Source organism: Topomyia yanbarensis, chromosome 1 (assembly GCF_030247195.1).
Source record: "Topomyia yanbarensis strain Yona2022 chromosome 1, ASM3024719v1, whole genome shotgun sequence".
NCBI lineage: Eukaryota > Metazoa > Arthropoda > Insecta > Diptera > Culicidae > Topomyia > Topomyia yanbarensis.
In genome coordinates, this window is record NC_080670.1 from 122,317,482 (window position 1) to 122,336,385 (window position 18,904).

General features: G+C 36.0%; 1 protein-coding gene across 4 annotated transcripts in view; it reads left to right on the forward strand.

Moving 5' to 3' along the window:
• LOC131684009 (regucalcin-like) overlaps window positions 1-18,904 on the forward strand; it is a 571,198-nt gene that overhangs the window by 299,935 nt on the left and 252,359 nt on the right. For all 4 annotated transcript variants that reach the window (XM_058966603.1, XM_058966511.1, XM_058966680.1 and 1 more), the window contains exon 2: window positions 6,138-6,209. In XM_058966603.1, the coding sequence (XP_058822586.1) occupies window positions 6,155-6,209 (55 nt within the window). In that variant the 5' untranslated portion in view covers window positions 6,138-6,154. The remainder of the gene's footprint in view (window positions 1-6,137; window positions 6,210-18,904) is intronic.

Consider the following 18,904-nt stretch of genomic DNA (forward strand, 5'->3'; position numbering starts at 1 on the left):
ATAGCGACAGGCTGGACAATATCCTCTGCGGCCGCTTCATCATTAAATGTACCCCTAGATACATGAGCAGCAGCGAGCTTTGCTGCTAAGTCATTCATCTGTTGGCCGTATTCGCTCACAGATAGTTTATGTTGTTTAATATCCGCCATCTCTGCCTCGATGGCCTGAGGACTAAATCGAATTGCAAATTTTGCTTTCAGTAAACCTTTCGCATTACCTAACATTACAGCGGTGTTAATAACACCATGTGCTGGTCCGGTTAATCTAGTTTTAATGAATTTAATAATGTCTACTTCAGCTACTCCTTCTGAGTAGTCTTTTAGTAAGTCAATGGATTCAAAGAATCCCGCTAATTTTTCTGCTTCGCCATTATATTTATATACTAGTTTTAAAGCGAGAGTTATATCTAATCGGTTAGCCATGTTGTTGCCAGTGTCTTCGTCTGAGCTTAGGCGCGAATCTGTTTCTGTAACATCAGAAACTACTTCTTCCTTTTCTTCTGTATCTTCGTCTCCTTCTTCTAAAGGTGTAATGTTGAGAGGTTCCTCATTTAATATACATGTGCACTCTCGGACTACATTTTTCAATACGATATACCTTTTTCTTAAACCATGAAAATTTTCACCCTGTGCATTTAGCACTATGCTTTTTAAACTAACTAAATATTCCTTTAAAACCTTTATCTTTGCAGTTCACGTTCCACGTGCATGTGGTTTGTTTTTCAAAATCGTCTCTTGCAAACGTTTGATTTTGTCTCCTAGCTCAAAAAATGAATCCATTTGTATCCATACCTGATTCCCTTTTGTAAAATCTACTACCGCTTGGTGAACCTAAAACAATTTGTATGTATTAGTTTTTAAACCCTTTGGTGACGTGTCATCGATACGTCCCAGTATATTTACGTTGTAATGTTCTGCACCACCATCAAGTTGAGGGATGTACACGTTCACGGTGACTCTTTCCTGTTCAATACCTCGTTTCGCGATAGGTGCGATTTGGCCACACTTGGATCTCCTATCAGCAGCACGTTGACATCTCTTTGAAGTCGAGTTCCATCGGTTTCTGGTTTTTCATCGGTGTCCGCCACATTATTGACCTCAACTTCACTTTTTGTCTCTGTTTCCTCGTAACGCAATTATTACTTGATTACTTTTATATTATTAATTGGTTTCAATTTTGACAGAGTTTCCTTTAACCCGTAGAGGCAGGCAGACTACCGGCTCATGTTGATCACACTTTGCTACACAAGTATGTCCAGGTGTTTCACTGCGCACAAATTAAATTACACATCGACGGTCGCCCGTCGAGCCACGCGCTCAGCCACTCTTTCGGTGTGCTGGTGGTGCAGTTTTGCGAGTCCCTTCAGTATTACGTATCCAACCGCGACGGCTGTGATCACGCAAATAGCCACTGTTTGTGCGGTGTGATTAGATGCACTTCCTACTACTAGCGCGACGATTTCGTCGGCCGAGAAGAGTCCCATTATCACACTAAATAACTATAATCAGCACTGCAATATTCTTAACTCTCTAATCTGGCAGGATCGCCATCTTTTGTCTCTGCTTCGGGAGTAATATCTAGCTTCAGTGTACACTCGCAGACTGGTCGGTAGAGAATGAATTAATAATTTTATTTAAGTTAGAATCCTACCACTAACGCGCGGGCCTACGTGCGCTTTGTGCTAGGATCAGCATAAATGACAATCGTCGTCCGTTAGTGGAACTTTGGATTGTTTCGCATTTATGCTGATGATGTATAACAAAGTGACAGTAAGGCTGGTATCCATCACACCAGGTTGCTATTTTATCTCAGAGGAATATTTATTAAAATGAATTGGATGGCGTAAAACTGTTCATGCTTTCTGAAACTGTGTTAGTATCGATATTTTTAACGGTTGGCATTCCAAGCAAAATAAAATAAAAGTAAATATTTTTGCAGACCCATAATTGCGATTGCTAAAAATAAATTTAGCTTAGGAGCTGCGGCTTAAATTTATTTTAGCAATCGCTATTATGGGTCTGCAAAAATAATTACTTTTATTTTATTTTAATTTTCTCAAATAAAATCCATTCCCGATTCAAAAACACAGTATAATACTTGAAGCTGATGACACCGCTACGTCATCAATATTTGGTTTAATTTTGAAACACGCAGACACAATAGCCAGCATAGCAAGATGGTTGAGCAAGAAGTCGTTTCTACTTTTCATCCAAATCAAAAACTTTCCCGCGCCGCATTGCGCCGCCGATGATTTTAGCGAACGGCGTGACGCTGATACGCCGCCGCCGCCAAACCGCACCAACACCGCCGATAACGACATATTTCATCGGCGCACTCCTCTAGTATGTTGAATACTGATGGTCGTCTGACCTACTGACGCTTACCTTTCGATATTTTTATGAAGCAGAGCATAAATCATTACCAATATTCAGGTGAGGTGTCTCTGACAAGCCCGCGCGCAAGGGAGGGGGGTGGTTTGGGTGTACAACGCCCCCCGAGGGTTTTGAATTACTTTTAAAAATTTATTAACTTCCAGTTCAGGAAAAAATATATACGGGAAACCGTTTTGATAAATAAAATGTCATTTGAGTTCGGCCACTCTAGAAACAAGTCAATGAAGAAACCAAGGACGAAACTTTGCAAGGGTGGCTGAAAAGGGATGTATGTCAAGGATGGCTTCTCTGAAGGATCGGTTCACTTTTCGACAAGCTTGGATATTAGCAACAGTAGTGAGTAGACAGCAGATGTCGGTCAGCGGGCTAGCAACGGCAGCCATGGAGGAAAAACACGAAGTTGGAGAAACTCGGAACATCGTTGTCTAGTGAAATTTTACCGCCGATCATTATCTCGTTTGAGTGGCAGCATAATGGATCGCTAAAATGGGCATCAGTATAGAGTGAAATACCGCTGCCGAGAAGTTCTCAGCACCAGTTAGCAGATAAATAGTAACGACTAGCACCAAGAAGGATAAGAAGCCCGAAGGTAGTTGTAAACAGATGTAAATCCTTATGGTCGACACATCCGGATTGGCACATGTCTCAACAGGTGACGATATTTGCAGAAGACCTGAGCCGGTCAGATATATTCCGAAGGTTGGACAGCAAGTAAGGAAAAGTAGCTATGGGTGAAAGCATGACGATTAATACAAAACAAAATAAGCAAGAACACAATACCTACTAAAGCAGTACTTAATGGTTGCCCCGGGTGGATGAGGATTGCGAGATACAAGAGGTTTAGGTTTAGTCGGTTGGCTTACCAACTACTACAAACCGATCCTAATCCACCACGAGCCAGCAGGCAGCGCACAGTGGTCGGAAACGTGAACTTATTTTACTACAGGTCAAACCGTCGAATCTATTCACATGGTGTCTTTGGAGGAATTGTTCGTATGAATAATCCCCACAATCTGATAAAAATTAAATTGAGGCATGGATTACTATGATTGAACTAAAAAAATAGCTTTTTATGTTGACGAGGTAGAAAGTTGGTGTCTTCGACAAAGTTTTAGAAAGCTAATGATAAAGAATTTTGTTGAATAACTTGAACTTGTAGGACTAAAGGTTATCGATTTATAAAGCGTTTTCTAAGGCATTAAATTTAGTTTTTTAATATAACTTTTTTCACTTTTCGTGCAAACGATGTTCCAGACAAATATTGAGGTATTAAAACCACATAATATTGTTGAAGACTGCATGTAAAATTTTTAGCTGAAATTAGCCGCGCGGCGCACACCCCTTGCAAAAATACTCATTTTTTAGAGTTGTTAAAGAATTTAAATTCATTTTTACACCAACTTCAACAGCGTATAAGAGAGAAAGGTGGAAACCAAAATGGACGAGCAGGCACTATTTTCAATGTCCAGACTACGCATAATAAAGGTAAGAAGGTTTGATGCGTGGCACTCTAGACACCTATGAATAGGGTAAGCTCACTTTGTAATGTTATTTATTTTTACCATACAACAATCAACCATTTTTTTTTGGAAATTGATCCTTTGTTGGGGATAGTAGGCGAGGTCTCTTTCGAGACAGTTTTGTTTTTTCCGTCAGTTTTTTTTTCTCTGCACTATTTTGCTGCAGTTTCAGAAGTTTTACTAGTTGGACAACTTCAGACGAATTCTCGGTGGTGGAACACGGAGTGCTATACGGGGAATAGCTAATTCAGCGTTCCCGGAACGATTTTGGCGTCATTGTGCTGCTCGTGCAAGCGGAACGTTTGCCGGGCCTAACGCTGTTGGCTGTGTTCGGAAGTGACATCAGCTATCATCGTGCAGGAGACACTGCTGGATGGCGATGAGCTGTTTGCTTCATAGGTCGTCGTACAATGAGAGCAAAATCAACGTCACCGATAGACCCCAGCTGTGGTTGCAATATGCATCGCGGCTAACAAGTTCCAGCAGCAAAACTGACACTGCCGACGTCCGAATATATTGCGTTGTCTTCATCATCGTCATCAGAAGCAAAACATCATTCCACAACCTACGCCGACAGGGCCACAACGCAGTGGATGTATCTGCAATTACCGGTGAGATCGTTCTGATTATATTGTTTCTACTTTCAAATTGTTACGTCATTTTTTCGATAGTGGTAGGTGATTTTATTCCTTCTAAGTATTTCATTACTTTTTATTTTCACTGTCTAACTGTAAGGTTCGTTATATGCATTTAATCCATGACATTTATTTCAATATTTGGACAGGATGGGTGCATCAGGGCATTATACGAACTATGACATGGATTAGGGTACATAAATCGCCTGTCCCTAGTCAAAAGATAATAATGTCTCCAATTACTTCCTAATTCTTCGGAGTTATGTAGTTACTGTTAATATTATTATCTGACACGGCACGATAAGTTTAAGAGCGAGTGAAGGCGCTTTAACCTAGGCATATTAGCCAGGGCAAGGTGTAAATACCTCTGTCCCATCCCAAAGGACCAAAGGAATGACATTAACCTTCTTAGCCAAGTCACTCCCAACGATTTATTATATTCCCTTTAAACTGAAACGGTCGGTACGGTTGTCCTCGTTTCGTCCTCCTTTAAGATTCAAAACAATTCGTTAATTAAATTATTCACTAAATGAATAATTTAATTGCCGTCTAATTTTGAAACATCTTCAAACCGAACTTTGCACAGTAGGCCTGGCCGTTTTAATATTTGCGACATATGAAATTATGCTTCAAATATTAATGTTGACAAGAAAAACACTACAGACTAACTGTGGTGTTTTCCAGGATGCTTTTCAATACTGGCTGTGTAAGGATTAGAATAGAATAGAACAACAATCAACCAATTTTTTTTTTCGTAAAATTATGTAATTAATGGTAAAAATTTTAAAATCTTCAATAACTCTGAAACCAATGGGTATTTTTACTTCCAGTCTTCAACAATATTATTCAGTTTTAATGCTTCCACATTTGTTTGGAACATGGTTTGCACGAAAAGTCACAGTGGAAAAAGTTATACTTTTAAAGCGTAGAAGTTACGCTTTATAAATCGATAATTTTAAGTCCTACAAGTTGAAGTTGTTCAGCAAAATTCTTTATTACGAGCATTTCTAAAACTTTATCGAAGACAACTTTCTACCTCATCAGTATAAAAAGGTAATTTTTTTAGTTTGATCGTAGTGAGCTATGCCTAATTCTAATTTTTATCAGGTTGCGGGGAATATTCATACGAACAATTCGTCCAAAGATACCCTGTGAATATATTTTATGGTTTGGCCTCTAGTGAATTAAGCTCACGTTTTTGGGGTTTCCGACCACTATGCAGCGGTATCTTTTGATGACTCCTTCTCGATAACAAACATTTTCCCAATTTGTTGAGCTGAGTCGTTTGGTTCACAAGACTAGGTCTAGACCTCTGAAAAAATATTCAAAACTTCTGTCCATTTCTTTAAAAAACACGTTAAAAAATCAAACCCTCCCCCCTTGAGAATTTTCTGGTCTCTGAATCAGCTGATATATAAATGATCAAAATCCATCGACTAATAGCGAAGTCATAGGCGTGCAAACGTTACATAGTTTCGTTAAATAGAAGATTTGTTAAATTTTAGAGTAAGAATGTGCTCAGTGCAATCGACCATAGCTCTTTTCGTGCTTTTCCAATAAAAATTGATTAATAATTTCAATATTTTCAGATTAAATTTCAATAGCGATGGCGATCTATAATGTAGAGCAACTGCCATCACCTTTGAACGTATTGGGAGAAGGTAAGTTTTAATTCAAATACATTGCCGCTCTACACCCAATTGTCCCATGTTCCAAAACTGCCAACTAAGAAAAACGCGATCGAAGATGGATATTATATTAGTAATCTGAAGAGGAATGGTGCAACAAATAATGATTTATTTTCTAAAAATACGTTTATAAGGAAACCTATGAGAAACTGGTCGATCACAAAATATGACTATCGCCGATTTGAACGAAACATTGCAGTTGTGTTCGGTTTATGAATCTCCATGAATTTCTCAGCCAATTGCAATATTTTGATGCAAGAGCAACTTTTTATAAGAGCGTGGATGTTTAAGCGTGCATCTCTTTCATTTTTTTCGATTGCTGTATTTAAAACAGTAAAACTATCTGAGAACAAGCTACAGGGAATGAATGAAGTATGGCGAAAAAAATATTCACTGAAAAACAAAAATTTATGGCAAAAATTTAAATAACAAGAATTCCATTTTTGAATTTTTTTTATATTTTGTTAACAAGCACTGAAAGAGAAAAAAATATTTTCAATGTGATGGCATGATGGAGAACTTAACGGTAAAAAAGTTTTTTTTTAATATTTAAATTTCATACTAATTGACATACGAAACTGTAATTTTATTACACAATATGATTCTAAGCGTCATTTCAAATCAAAATGCATCTAACCAAAATTTTCCAAAATGCAGTAGGGGAGACCGGAGCAAGTTGGCTGTGTTTTACAGCTTTGATGTAGATAGATCTTGAAAAATAGAACACGCGGCATGAAAGAGAAGACTGTTGGCAACATCCCTGGTTTTTTAAAGTGTTTGATGCATTGTTTCCATTTTTGAGCATGAGCATGGGCATGAGCATGACGACCGTACAATTCGTAGTTGCTACTCCGTGATTGACCAGAACAAGCGAAATTGCACAGAGAATCAACGAATGGAGCCTGGGAGTAGCTTTCCATTCTCAATGTGCACGTTTCGATAGTTCTATACTTTAAAATGTCAATAACGGCGCCGGCCACGTCCTTACAGTCATCGGGGAAGGAAAGGAATGTTAGTGAAACAAACGTTGTTATGGAGACCGTGTATACCTCTGCATCTCCACGTTTGCCACGGGAAGGAGTTTTACATTTCTTATAAAAGAAATGTATAGAATTCGCTCAAACTTTCAAGATTTTTTCCGAGGCCCGGAGGGCCGAGTCTTATATACCAATCGACTCAGCTCAACGATTTGGGACAATGTCTGTGTGTGTGTCTGTGTGTGTATGTAACGGACAAATTCTCATTCGTGTTTCTCAGCAATGGCTGAACCGATCATATCCAAACCAATTTTAAATGAAAGAACTATCAAACAGTAAGAACGCTATTAATTTGTTTTTGATTCTGATGTTTATTTTCCAAGATATGAATGTTTGAATGCGTAAAAATGGCATTTTTTCAGTTTTTTTAAATTATCTGCCGAAATTGACAATATAGATTAACAATTTATATGTTTTTAGATAGCTTTAACGAACACCTTTCGAACAAGCTATAGATTGTTGAAATCGGACTATTATCAAAAGAGATATTTAACATTAAATGCGGACGAAAGATTTTTATCATTTCCCATTGCCAGAAATATGACCAAAAACATGTAATCTATTATTAACGCCAAAATGGCTTATTTTAGGTCAATAGTATCTTCGGAGAATTTAATGAAGGCAATATGCCCTTTCTTTTGGTATTGTGCTTAATTAATCCCCCTATGAGTGAGATATTTTCACAAATTTTCTTGGAAGTGATTATATCGAAATGATACCTTCAGCAAATTTGTAGCTCTTACTTTTGCGAACAACTTTACTGAAGACTTCAAATATCTATTTTGAATACTTTAAAAGTTATGGCTTGTTGTTTGTGAATCACTCTTTGTCGCCTTTTTTGTTCAATATAGTAATAATCCATTGAAATAAGCCAAACATTATTTCGATAAAACGAATTTTATATTTCATTTTTCTATCTACAACCGCTAGAAATAATCACCGAACACTTCCAAGTTGTTTGGAAGGAACTTGATAACTTATCAGTGCAAAAATGTTCATTTGTGCGAACCTTCTGACTGCAATTTTTCTAACTTATAACCATCGGATCGATCTGAAACATATCGGAAAATGAAAAGCGAAATAAATAACTCCAAGCAACGGCGTAGCCAAGAGAAAGTTTTGGGGTTTAACACCATACAACCCCCCCCCCCCCCCCACATAAAAAAAATTGGATTGAAGTTGAAAATTTATTGATGCAGACTGATTTAATTCAATATTACAATAACAATTATCTGATCCGTACATTGATAACCTGTTGTTGTAAACATCATGAGGACTTTTGATAAATTGTCGGAATGGGGTCCTGATATGTAACTGATCTATTGGTCTTGATTTCACAGTTGTCTAATTGCATCAGTATCAAATTCCCGCCTGAAAACATTCCAATAGAAAATTCCAGAGTTCTGTAATCAATCATAATCCTCTGATTTATTTTCAAATTGAGCTCGTTTTTGTAGAGATGTACTGTAATAAGGGTCTTTATTTAATAGGAAGCGAAGTTAAAATTGATTTAATGTATATGATACATATGATACATGGAATTGCTCACCAAAAAAATGCATAACTTTCAACATTTGCTAAAAATGTTTTTGCCTTTCTCATTCACTCTAAAATTCGTCAATCTAATCCCGACCCGGAGGGCCGAGTGTCATATGCCAATCGACTCAGTTCGTCGAGATCGGAAAATGTTTGTGTGTGTATGTATGTGTGTATGTGGAAAAAAATGTGACCTCTGTTTCTCAGAGATGGCTGGACCGATTTGCACAAAGTTAGTCTCAAATGAGAGGTACAACCTTCCCATCGGCTGCTATTGATTTTTTTTATTGATTGGACTTCCTGTTCCGGAGTTACGAGTTGAAGAGTGCAATCACACAGCAAATTACCATATAAACTGAAATGAAAAATTTTCGAAATCAAATTTGTATTTTTGATGCCAAATGACTATAAAATGCATGAAACATTGAGATGTTTGACAAAAATTGACTTTTTTGGACTTTGGTACATTTCTCATATAGAAAGGTTATGCTATCACTCTAAAAATCGTCAATCATACCGGCCCGGAGGGAGTATGCAGTGAGGGGTTGCTACTTTAAAATTAAAACTAGTTTAAAATTTCTTAACAAGTTGAAAATTTTAGGCAGGACCCGGATCTCCCGGATCTTTCTCCATGATCCGCCGCTGGTTTCAAGCGATGTTTCAGTATCACATAGTATGTCAAGATCGTGGCTGTCGATCCATTGTACGTATGTGCCAATCGTACTGAACATCTAATATTCATTTCCACCATTGTATTGAACATAACCAGCCATGGAATCGTAGTCTGGACAAATGAGAAAAGCACAATTGCACCACTAGGTGGATTAAAACTGGTTTGTATTTTGGGAATGCGTCGAGTTGAGACGAAAACGTAATATGATTAATAACGAGGATAACACTTTCCGAATGTAGAGAGAATTTTATGAAAAATGACGATTTCCATTCGACTCTAGCAGGTCCTGATCCATTTTGATGAGCATTTGATTTTTGTTGTATGACCAATTACATGTATAGGTCAAATGTTCAAAAACAGTAATTTAAGGTCAAGATAGCATCATTTTGAAACCGCCAATTTCGGAGGTATAGTATCTTCGATGAGTTTTACAAACGTTAAACAGCGCATCATTTGATAAAATAATTTTGACGGTATATCGTCCAAGAAGTATTTATGGTGAATTTTCTCAGGTTAATATTCACGACTACAATAAAGTCTCAACAAATTCGCTAAAGACACGTACTCTGTTACTATTATCTGAAAAATAATTCTGCGTAATTTTAAAACTTCAAAAATTTCGGTTTCGGAATTATGCCGTTTGGACAGTATGGTCGATTTTCACCAAACCCCCACCAAACCGAATTTCTGGCTACGCCGCTGACTTCAAGTAAGTAGAAACAAAGTCGTTCTACACTCGTTCACAAGAAACTTCTTCGAATGCTGAATATCTATTATAATACATTGAAACCCCGATTTTATCAGCCCAATATGAACAGCAGACGAACAAGACTGAATTCGAGTTAATCCTTTCTTGCGCATGTTTTCCTTATCATGAAGATGGAAATATGCAAAAATAAAAAGTTCATCATAATCAGAAATAGTTATCAGACTGCATCAAGGGGCGGGAAGAATATTTTAACAGCTTCAGTTTATTATAAAGAAAAAAAAATTGCCCGATTTAGTCAATGTCCCCATTTTGTCAGCCTAAAATACACCATGGGATTGATAAAAATGGGTCATTATTGTATGTATTATTCACTGTGTTTCATATTAATAGGTACATTTGATTTTTGGGGATTTTTTATTGCATCGAACTACAACAATTTTTAGGTAGCTTTCAAGGGGTTATTTTATAGACTTCTTCCAAAATTTGGCGAACCTATTCCAATTCGTATACCAATTAATTGGTATACTTAAGGGTTTATATGTTGCAGATAGAGAAAATACTGAAATTTTCAGCTTTTTTCCTGAACAATATTACGAAAGCTTATTAAACAATTTTTCCAAACAAGTTTGTGCAAATTATAAAATATTTGAAGTTTTTCAGTAGTTTTATTTTTTTATTTAACCTTGATTTTTTAATAAATAGTGACCATCGCTTCACAACGTAGTCTATTTTTCATGGCTTGCGGTGAGCACGATCTCTCGAATTGCTGAACTGAAAGTTATGGAATAGAAATTAATTTTTAGTATTCTTTACAGATTTAACTCGCCGCGCAGATAGCTCTGAATTAGACCCGCTGGTGCCCTAAGACGATTTCGCTAGATTTTCAGAGCACTGTGCACCCAGTGCATTAACGCAAGTGACGGAAGGTTATCGAAAAGTTTCGTGAAATGAAAATTCCAGTAATAATGATGATTTTGACAAACAGTTCGTTTTCGAGAGGTTTTTATTTGTTCTTTGGCATTAGGATTAGCGATAATAATTTAAATCAAGGATACTACTGGGAAGTCACCTTTAGAAAAAAGTCGATGTCGAAGTAAAATTTGGAACTATGAAAAGGGCGATACTTACAAATGTAAACATAAGGCTTTTTTCATACATGCGAATGAGGGCTTTGAAACGCAACAAATTAACCTAAAAATTTTGATTCTACGATATTGCTTTTTTAATCCACAGCAAAAAATACAACGTATCACTGCTAGTATCGCCCTTTTCAAGAAATAGCGTTGATTTCTTAGTTCTCAGTCGCGTTGGAAATTTGAGTAAAGTATAAACTTCAAATCGATTCAAAAAAACCGATTTAATCCACCTAGCAGTGAGATGAGACATTTCTTACACATTTCACTATTGGATTAGTTTGCAGAACTCACGAGAAGTAGGCACCCAACTAGAGGTGGGATGAAAACAGTTTCTAGTCTTGCACGAATAAAATCTCGAATAAACTGAATAAATTATAGAAATCGTCAAAACGACCGAAATAAAAAAAGTAAAGCAAAAAATGAAATAATAGGTTTTTAAATTCATAAAATGAGTAGAAAAATTAATGTAAATCAAAATTATCAAATACACGAATCAAATTAGATTAGGTTATTAAATAAAAATTAAGATTATATATAGAAATAGTTATAAGATTAAGAATAATTGACTCATACTAACAAATTGAATGAAATAAAACGAATGACTGAACATTAAATGCATAAAATTAAAGATGTGAATCAAATGAATCAAATGAATCAAATGAATCAAATGAATCAAATGAATCAAATGAGTCAAATGAATCAAATGAATCAAATTAATCAAATGAATCACATGAATCAAATGAATCAAATGAATCAAATGAATCAAATGAATCAAATGAATCAAATGAATCAAATGAATCAAATGAATCAAATGAATCAAATGAATCAAATGAATCAAATGAATCAAATGAATCAAATGAATCGAATGAATCGAATGAATCAAATAAATCAAATAAATCAAATGAATCAAATGAATCAAATGAATCAAATGAATCAAATGAATCAAATGAATCAAATGAATCAAATGAATCAAATGAATCAAATGAATCAAATGAATCAAATGAATCAAATGAATCAAATGAATCAAATGAATCAAATGAATCAAATGAATCAAATGAATCAAATGAATCAAATGAATCAAATTAATCAAATGAATCAAATTATTCAAATGAATCAGATGAATCAAATGAATCAAATGAATCACATGAATCAAATGAATCAAATGATTCAAATGAATCGAATGATTCAAATGATTCAAATGAATCAAATGAATCAAATGAATCAAATGAATCAAATGAATCAAATGAATCAAATAAATCAAATGAATCAAATGAATCAAATGAATCAAATGAATCAAATGAATCAAATGAATCAAATGAATCAAATGAATCAAATGAATCAAATGAATCAAATGAATCAAATGAATCAAATGAATCAAATGAGTCAAATGAATCAAATGAATCAAATGAATCAAATGAATCAAATGAATCAAATGAATCACATGAATCAAATGAATCAAATGAATCAAATGAATCAAATGAGTCAAATGAATCAAATGACTCAAATGACTCAAATGAATTAAATGAATCAAATGAATCCAATGAATCCAATGAATCAAATGAATCAAATGAATCATATGAATCACATGAATCAAATGAACCAAATGAATTTAATGAATCAAATTGATTTAATTCATCCAGTGAATACAATGAATCAAATTAATGAAATGGATCAAATGAATAAAAAGAATGAAGGAACAAAATGAATAAAGTAGAAAATAAATGAAATGCTTAAATAAAACAAACGAATCAAATAAACAAAATGAACTGAAGTGATAAAATGAATAAAAAGAAGAAAATGGGCAGAATAAAATGCATTGATTAAAATGAAAAATTAAACAGTGGTAAAAGGTTATAAATTAACACAAATAAAAAAAATTGAATTAAATAAATTATTTGGATGAAATGATTAAAACTGAAAAAGCAGTCAGATTATTAAAATGAAGAAACTGAACAAAATGAATAAACTGGAAAAAATTAATAAAATGCATACAATGAAAACAATGAATAAAATAAGTTAAATGAATGATATGAGTAAAATGCACAAAAAGAATAAACTGATCAGGGTGATTCCAAAGAATAAAACGAATAAAATAAGTAAAATCGAAGACTCCATATCAAGAAGACTGATATCTCTTTCCTTCCCCCATACAAACGAGAAGCGACAGAGGTTACAGCGCCTCTATTGGAAGAAGGGAGGAAGCTTTATGTAAAAATGTATATGTGTGTGTGCATCACTATGGAAAGTACCACCTTTACCCGCAAGTGGCGTTGCTGTTACTGTCTCCGGATTATGGACAGAGTTGCCAGTCTTCTTGATATGGAGTCTTCGGTAAAATGAACGCAGATGAACAAAACGAATAAAAAGATGCTGAATGAAATAATTAATTGAAATGAAATGGTCATATATTTGAAGCTAAAAACATTTTTGAATAAAGAAAATGAATAAACCGGATTGTACGAATTTGAGAACCATTGCATCAGAAAGTTTTGAAAGGTTTTTGAAAATCTGAGAAAAGGCCAATAAATATGCAATGGACTTTCTAGGGCTTCCATCTTTTTTTTGGTATTATTCTTTTTGTTTTCATGCTTGTTTACTTGACGGCGTCGTTTTATGATTATCTGGTGTTTCTACTTTATTGTTGTACCTTAATTAGTTATCAGGAACCTGGAACGTTCAATTTACTTTGGGATTCGAAGTTTACTTTTAGGTCACATATTCCCGAAAAAAAGATTTATGTACAGAATAGAATTTACTGGTCCAGTATTGCGCGCAATTGAAAATAGTAAAGTGAGACAATGTCACATGTGCTTTCAAGCCCCTTGAACAGAGAACGACAGGGAGAATGCGATTCGTGAATGAGACAGGTAGATATTTCAAAGTTTTTTAGACACATTGTAGTTGCATCCCCCATCGAGAGTGGGTACTTTGGGAAACTTCTTTTCCTGGATCTAATTTGTGGATATATTTGGTCTTTAATCCGTTATTTTTCATGAAAGTTCGTACCAATACAACGAATGTGCAGCTGATACAACTCATGGTTCATTCGCCTGCGCAACGTTCCGTCTTCCATCTGCACGCCACCATAGATGGTACGCAACACCTTTCGTTCGAAAACTTCAAGGGCGCGTTGGTCCTCCACGAGCATAGTCCAGGTCTCGTGGCCGTAGAGGACCACTGATCTAATCAGCGTCTTATAGATAATCAACTTCGTGCGGCGGCGAATTTTGTTCGACCGGAGCGTCCTCCGGAGTTCAAAGTAGGCACGATTTCCCGCCAAGATCCGTCTCTGAATTTCTCTGCTGTTATCATTGTCGTCGGTTACCAGTGAGCCCAAATACATGAATTCGTCGACCATCTCGATTTCGTCACCGTCAATCCGAACATGGGTGGGATGTTCACATTGTCGTCTCTAGAACCTCTTCCTCTCTTGTATTTTGTCTTCGAAACGTTGATGGCAAGTCCAATCCTGCTGGCCTCAGCTTTCAGTCTTTGAGTGTTTCATTCAAAATTCAATAGAGATACGAATAGTTCAAATATCGCACGTGGAATGTCTCTTTTGGAAATTTTCATCGTCAAACTTTCATATTACCCAGTTAAGCCAAATATTTTCTGATTTAGCCATGAATTTCCTTAATTATAGTGTAGATACAGGCTTTGAATACAATTGAATTAAAGTTGAGTTGATGTAGCAGCAGACAAAAAATTGTTTTGTTTTCTCAAACCTTCACAATTACAATTAATAAATATTTCAGATTGGCAGAAGATCTTATCACACAACTTAGAAATGGATACAGAAATAGCTAGATAGATGCGATAGAAGAGAGACAGAGAGAGAAAGAGAGAGAGAGAGAGAGAGAGAGAGAGAGAGAGAGAGAGAGAGAGAGAGAGAGAGAGAGAGATGGGGGGCGTGTGAGGAATGGCAAATGATGGTTAATGCAGTGACAATTATTTTATAGGTATATTATTATGATATATTGATTTCTTACATTCTTATCATAAATAATGTAAGTAGTAATTTTTGCGCCATAACCAGTATAACCTAAATCTTGTAAAAGATCTAAATTTTTGCTAGATTTTTGGGCTTCAAACATACAGTTGCTTTCGGTGACGCCACGAGTATAATTATATGAGAAATCTTTTATCTCACTACTAGGTGAATTACTTTTTGATCTGTGTATTGATATACCATCCAACATTTTCCTCATGATTGAACGCAATGCCTAATCCAAGGGATAAATACTAGAACTCACTGTTTCTTTATCAACACATTATTTTGTATTTGAAGTGAACTTATATATGGATTTTTGAGAAACAGTTCATTTATTATAAAGATAATTCACAAAATGTTCTCAACATCGAATTCCTTGAATCACGTAGATGTGTTTTCATACCCCGATATTCAAAATCGGTTTAGTTTTGCCCCTAAAACACCAGTAAAGCAATACTCTATATGAAACAATCTCATTTTTAATTAGTGGAAATTGGTAAGCGAGGACTAAAAATACAAAATGTTTAATATCTCCGCCGCTCGTGCACGGATTTTGACAATCTATAGCTTGTTAGAAAGGGATTTTTACAAGATTTTTATTTATGTGTAGTTTGTGAGACAGTATTGTATTGTTCGAAAGTTATTTGCGAAAAACCTGCTGTTTTTCGACAAAATCGCCCATATCTCAGAAAGTAAACAACATATCGAAAATCAAAAATAATAGTGTCAAATGGCAACGTTAGGCCTTTCATTTGAAACAAGTTTCATTAAGATCGGTTCAGCCATTGCTGAGATAATTACATGACATTTTGTACATACATACATACACACATACACACACACATACAGACATTGTCTCAATTTGTCGAGCTGAGTCGATTGGTATATGAGACTCGGCCCTCCGGGCCTCGGAAAAAGTTTTCAAAGTTTGAGCGAATCCTAAACATTTCTTTTGTAAGAAATGTAAAAATTCGATTTTTTTGGCTCAGTACAATATATAACCCCTTTAGGAAAATTCAGCTTTCCCAGCACAATGCATTGAGTGAGGAATTTAGATATTTTATTAATAGAGCATTAATAATTCGTTTGTATGTCAATGTTATAGGCCATTTTTCACTTTCCCATCGATTTCGTTTAAGATTTCTAGCACTGATGTTGTCCTATGCTGATTTGAGCGATTCTCTGAGTCCTGCCACTATCCCATGTAGTGTGTGTTATCAAAAACATCGGGAAGCATCAAGTTCTAAATATTCTTAATCGATATAATATCTGAAGAGAGTGATAAGAGTTATAAGAAATGTCTCATCACACAGGTGGATTAAAAACGTTTTGCCTTTCTCATATAAAGAAAGGCTATGCAATCACTGTAAAAATCGACTTTTTAACCGAGGCCCGGAGGGCCGAGTGTCATACACCATTCGATTCAGTTCGTCGAGATCGGCAAATGTCTGTGTGTGTGTATGTATGTGTGTGTGTGTATGTGTGTGTGTGTCATTTAAACTCACACAATTTTCTCAGAGATGGCTGAACCGATTTTCGCAAACTTAGTTTCATCTGAAAGGTATAACGCTCCCATAAGCTGCAATTGAATTTTTAGTTGATCCGACTTCCGGTTCCGGAGTTACGGGTTGAAGAGTGCGGTCACACAGCAAATTCCCATATAAACTGGTACCACCATGATGTTCAAATGATGTAAAACATATTAAAATTGATGTAACATTACTCTAGTTTGCGGGTCTGGATCACTAATGATCAATCAAAGCAGCTTTGACCACATTGGTCACCTATGACGGTTCATGACGCCCCCGGGGAACCCGCCAAGTTCCTAAGCTAATATCACACCCATTCCCCAACGAATTCTCTACCGATTTTTACAAACTTGATTTCAAATGAAAGATACAGTAATGTCATTGACTGCTGCTGAATTTCATTCTGTTCTGACTCTTGCTTCCGGAGTTACAGGGGTGTTAGTAAGGATACACTGGAATTTCCCATATAAATCGGTACAATCGTAATACCTCAGAGGCTAAAAACTATTGAAATGGTCACCAAATTACTTCTAATCGCAGATCTAGATCACTGATTGCCAATCAAACATTCTTTGAATATATTGTCCACTATCGACGATTCCGGAAGTCCGGAATTCCGGGCATATTCCACAATTAAAGTCACATCGGTTCTTCGGTGATGACTGAACCGATTTTCTCAAACCAAGTCTCAAATGGAAGGCAAAATATGCAGTTGAGTATTACGTCGCCGCCCCTCCTACCCCCGCCTTGCCCTTACACCTCCCTCCTTCATCACTCCCCTCCCCTTGGACCACCCTCACGCCCGCATTTCCTTCATCTACCCCGTATACCGAAATAAGCTGAAGGATTTCTGACGCATCCTCCACTCTCACTCTACTAACCCTCCATTCCCTCCACTTTCAAACCCATTCCACCAACATTTCAAAATATAATTACATGAAGATAACATTGAACTCATGCTGATTAAAGTAATTAAATACTATTCTTTTGCCTTTCTCATATAGAAAGGTTATGCAATTGCTCCAAAAACCGACTTCCTAACCGAAGCCCGGAGGGCCGAGTCTCATATAACATTCGACTCAGTTCGCCGAGATCGCAAAATATCTGTGTGTATGTATGTGTGTTTGTATGTGCGTATGTATGTGTGCATGTATGTATGTATGTATGTATGTATGTATGTATGTATGTATGTATGTATGTATGTATGTATGTATGTATGTATGTATGTATGTATGTATGTGTGTATGTGCGGATTTGTTAACAAAATGTCCACATCGGTTTCTCGGAGATGGTTGAACCGATTTTTAGAAACTAAGATTCAAATGAAAGGTATACTATTATCATAGGTTGCTATTGAATTTCATTTTCAACCGACATCTTGTTCCGGATTACGAGTTGAAGAGTATGGTTACAAAACAAAATTTGTTGATTTGTCCACATCGGTTTCTCGGAATTTTCTGAACCGATTTTGACAAACTTGATTTTAAATGGAAGGTCCATCAGCTGCTGTTGAATTTTGTGTGGATCCGAGTTCTGGTTCCTGAATTACAGGGTGATACGTACGATCACGCAGCAAATCTTGATTCTAACGAATTCTGCGATGAATGTAAAAAGGTAAAATTTTTGCCTTTCTCAATAGAAAGGTATTGCAATTGCTCTGAAAACCGACTTTTTAACGGAGGCCCGGAGGGCCGAGTGGCATATACCATTCGATTCAGTTCGTCGAGTTCGGCAAATGTCTGAGTGTGTGTATGTATGTGTGTGTATGTGCGTCTGTGTGTGTATGTGACCAAAAATGTCACTCATTTTTCTCAGAGCTGGCTGAACCGATTTTGACAAACTTAGTCTCAAATGAAAGATACAATGTTCCCATAGGCTGCTATTGAATTTCTGATGGATCCGACTTCCGGTTCCGGAATTACAGGGTAGTGAGCACGATCACGCAGAAAATGTCGATTTTAATAAATTCTGCAATGAATGTATAAAGGTGAAAATTTTTCCAAAATATGACCACAACTGCTTCGATTTGTAGTATTAGGTCACTAACATCCATTCAA